Source organism: Fukomys damarensis, unplaced genomic scaffold (genome assembly GCF_012274545.1).
Source record: "Fukomys damarensis isolate Sample0158 unplaced genomic scaffold, DMR_v1.0_HiC HiC_scaffold_20, whole genome shotgun sequence".
Taxonomy (NCBI): Eukaryota; Metazoa; Chordata; class Mammalia; order Rodentia; family Bathyergidae; genus Fukomys; species Fukomys damarensis.
Window position 1 is genome coordinate 1,947,886 of NW_022900932.1, and position 1,625 is coordinate 1,949,510.

At 58.6% G+C, this 1,625-nt stretch overlaps 1 protein-coding gene across 1 annotated transcript; it reads right to left on the minus strand.

Annotated features, from left to right (window-relative positions):
• Positions 1 to 36: 36 nt before the first annotated feature.
• Positions 37 to 1,459, minus strand: Psmb8 (proteasome 20S subunit beta 8). The gene is made up of 4 exons (XM_010605378.1): positions 1,451 to 1,459; positions 997 to 1,249; positions 765 to 876; positions 37 to 283 (listed from the first exon to the last, which is right to left on the minus strand). The coding sequence occupies exons 1-4, from the start codon at positions 1,457 to 1,459 to the stop codon at positions 37 to 39; spliced, it is 621 nt and encodes a 206-aa protein (XP_010603680.1).
• Between the last annotated feature and the right edge of the window lie 166 nt (positions 1,460 to 1,625).

Sequence of the window (1,625 nt, forward strand, 5' to 3'; positions counted from 1 at the left end):
GGACCAAGAAAAACATACGCACATGCGCAGGAAAGGTCAGAGAAACACGTGCTCTACCTGCCGGCTCCCAGGCAGGGGTGGACGTGGGCGGGCCCACTGGGGACGAGATCTCCCATTCCTGGACCGGGAGCACAGGGAAAGGGGAGCACCCACCTTCTTGTCCCAGCCACAGATCATGCTGCCCACGGACAGGCCCAGGCCCCGGTAATGGGACACCATGTTGGCTAGCAGCTTGGAGGCCGCCGACACGGAGATCCTCTCCCCATTCCGAAGGTAGTGCAGCCTGGGTGACAGGAGGAAGACAAGGGCGGCTGGAGGGGGTTAGCTCTGCCCCCTGCTGAGCAGGAAATGACTGGAGAGATCCGCATTTGAAGGGATTGTTTTGTAGAGACAAGGGCGTGGAGGGGGTTAGCTCTGCCCCCTGCTGAGCAGGAAATGACTGGAGAGATCCGCATTTGAAGGGATTGTTTTGTAGAACCTGAGGAGCAGGGAAGGATTTGGAATTTGAAGCATCTAAAACACACGAAGAAAGCCCAGTGAGTGGGGCTATGCCACCAGCAGGGCGGCGTCACCTGAAAAAGTACCTGTCTTAAGGGCAGGAACACAGACTGAGTAGGGAGAGGGTTTTTATTACCCAAAGGCTGTTTGGTGAATTACCCTGTTAGCACTAAGACGGACCCACAGGGCACACAGGTGAGGGACAGGGACGAGAGCGAGCCCGGCTTCACCAGAGGGCTGAGAAAGGGCCACGAGACCTCGCCCACCTGCACTCTTTGGCCAGCAGACGCTCCCAGTACTGGCAGTCGGCCGCGCAGCCGGACATGGTGCCCAGCGGGTAAGGGTTGATCTCGATCACCTTGTTCACCCGTATGGTATCTGGAAGAAGAGTTTGGGGACAGGAGCAATGACCCCGCAGGCCCTGGGTGCCCTAAGTGCACACCTGCCTGGGCTTGGGTGCAGACGTGGATAACCTGGGGACGCCCCACACACCCTCACCGATGTAACTCCCCGCTGTGGCCCGAGAGTCCACGGCCACCATCACTCCGTGCTGGAACCTGAAGGCCAGCGTGGTCGTGCCGTGCGCCATCTCAATCCGAACGTTCCCTTCTCCGCCCCCACCCAGGGACCGTAAGAATTCAGTGGGCTGCAGGGAGAAGGGGCCGGAGGGGACAGTGAGGCTTCGGGGGCAGGAGCTCCTGCAGCAAAGGGTTTTAGAGAATTCGCAGGCCAGGAGCTCTGTGAAAGCTCTCTAACCACCCACGAACGGAAATTCCTAACCAACTCTAGGAGGAACTGTGCTCTGGAGAAGGAAAAGAAGAGGCGCAGGGCACCGGCTTCTCCCACCTCTAGTGCAACGGCAGTGAAAGAGATCAAACGTTACCACGGCTAAAAATTTCTAACTGGCTTTAAGAGTTTTGCTTTTTTCACTCGTAAGTCATCCAACCCTCACAAAACACATCCTAATTCACCTAGACTCGTTTTGCCGAAGAGGGGCTGGAGACCAGTGCGGCGCGGTGACTCCTGGGTCACACCGCTCCCAGGGACCCCGCCAAAGGGCTCTCCCGCCCTCACGAGGTGAGGCCACCGGCTTCCTGAGACGACCGGGCGGCGACACACGGGAAGCC